This window comes from Zerene cesonia, chromosome 4 (assembly GCF_012273895.1).
Source record: "Zerene cesonia ecotype Mississippi chromosome 4, Zerene_cesonia_1.1, whole genome shotgun sequence".
NCBI lineage: Eukaryota > Metazoa > Arthropoda > Insecta > Lepidoptera > Pieridae > Zerene > Zerene cesonia.
Genome location: NC_052105.1, coordinates 3,445,258 through 3,446,715, shown reverse-complemented (window position 1 = coordinate 3,446,715; position 1,458 = coordinate 3,445,258). Strand labels below are relative to the sequence as shown.

Below are 1,458 nucleotides of genomic sequence, written 5' to 3'. Positions count from 1 at the left end.
TAACAGGAGGTAAGATGTCTGCCTCTGAAGAGGATAGCAAGATTGATTTATTAGACAACCCAAGCAATGTGAAGAAAAAGTTAAAGAAGGCTTTCTGTGAACCTGGTAATATCACAGATAATGGAGTCCTTTCATTCACTAAACATGTCCTGTTTCCGTTAATGAAAGAAGGAGAAACATTTAATATTTGCAGGGCGCCTGAACATGGTGGCACTGTACAATACTCCAAATTTGAAGATTTAGAAAGTGATTTTGCCAAACAAGAAATTCATCCAGGTGACTTAAAAGCATCAGTAGAGCAAGCTATAAACAAGCTCTTAGCTCCCATCCAAGAAACATTCAAGGAGCCAAAATTACAGGAATTAACCAAAAAAGCTTATCCCCCCCCTTCTAAAGTGAAGGGAAATGCTGTGGCTGTTACAGAAGAAGCTGTTCCAAGTAGGCTAGACATCAGAGTTGGTCGTATTGTAGAAGTTTCCAGACATCCCGATGCTGATGCATTATATGTTGAAAAAATTGATCTTGGGGAACAGGAACCAAGGACAATTGTTTCAGGTTTGGTTAACTTTGTGCCTATTGAAGAGATGCAGAATAGAGATGTGGTTGTTTTATGTAACTTAAAACCTGCAAAAATGCGAGGTGTAGAATCAAAGGGTATGGTTTTATGTGCGTCTGTCGATGAGCCCAAACAAGTTGAACCATTACTTCCCCCACAAGATAGCAAGCCTGGTGACAGAATTGTTGTAGAGGGCTTCGAGAATGGAGAACCAGATGAAGTGCTTAATCCTAAGAAAAAGGTTTGGGAGAAATTACAACCCGATCTAAAAACAAATGAAGAACTATTTGCTGTATGGCAAGGAAATAAACTCATAAGCAAAATAAATGGAAACCCTGTTGTTACCAAGTCTATGAAGAATGCACCTATTAAATAAAATATGTTTTATCAATAAGATTATAATTATTTTGCATTTGTGTATTTATTTTGTAGAGTATTTATTTATTATTGAATTGTGTTTCGTTTTATTTCGTTTAATTAAGGAAAATCGAATTTTATTTTTGATTAAGATTATGAGTCGAAGACGTCTGCATACCTACTTTGCTTTACTACATTATTGTTGCTGAATTGATCAAATCAAATGTTCAAAAGTATTTTTTTTTTTAATTACATCATTAAAAATATATTTGAGTTTAATAAACCTTACAAACATTATTTGTTTTTTTACTTCTATCAAATCTAGGAGAATTCATCGGATCATTCTTAGTTCGTTATTAAATTTTAGTAGACATTCCCAAACTTTCTTGTAGACCCTTTTTAAAAACATTTTTGTACTTCGATCTACATGGAACTATAGTAAATAGAGAGACCGTTAGGCTTCGTTCAGAATGAGGTGAAACCCGCGCTAAACGATTCGCTCGCGTCAATTGTGTCAGAAAACTTTTATGAACATGGTTACACTA

The 1,458-nt window shown here is 34.6% G+C and overlaps 1 protein-coding gene across 1 annotated transcript; it reads left to right on the top strand.

The window, feature by feature from the left end:
- The first annotated feature begins 6 nt into the window (after positions 1-6).
- On the top strand, positions 7-1,210 carry LOC119839700 (tyrosine--tRNA ligase, cytoplasmic). The gene has a single exon (XM_038366119.1). The coding sequence runs from the start codon at positions 15-17 to the stop codon at positions 930-932; it is 918 nt and encodes a 305-aa protein (XP_038222047.1). The 5' UTR covers positions 7-14; the 3' UTR covers positions 933-1,210.
- The last annotated feature ends 248 nt before the right edge of the window (positions 1,211-1,458 follow it).

Coding starts and splice junctions, on each gene's coding strand:
- LOC119839700 (XM_038366119.1), top strand. CDS start 15: ATGTCTGCCTCTGAAGAGGATAGCAAGATTGATTTATTAGACAACCCA.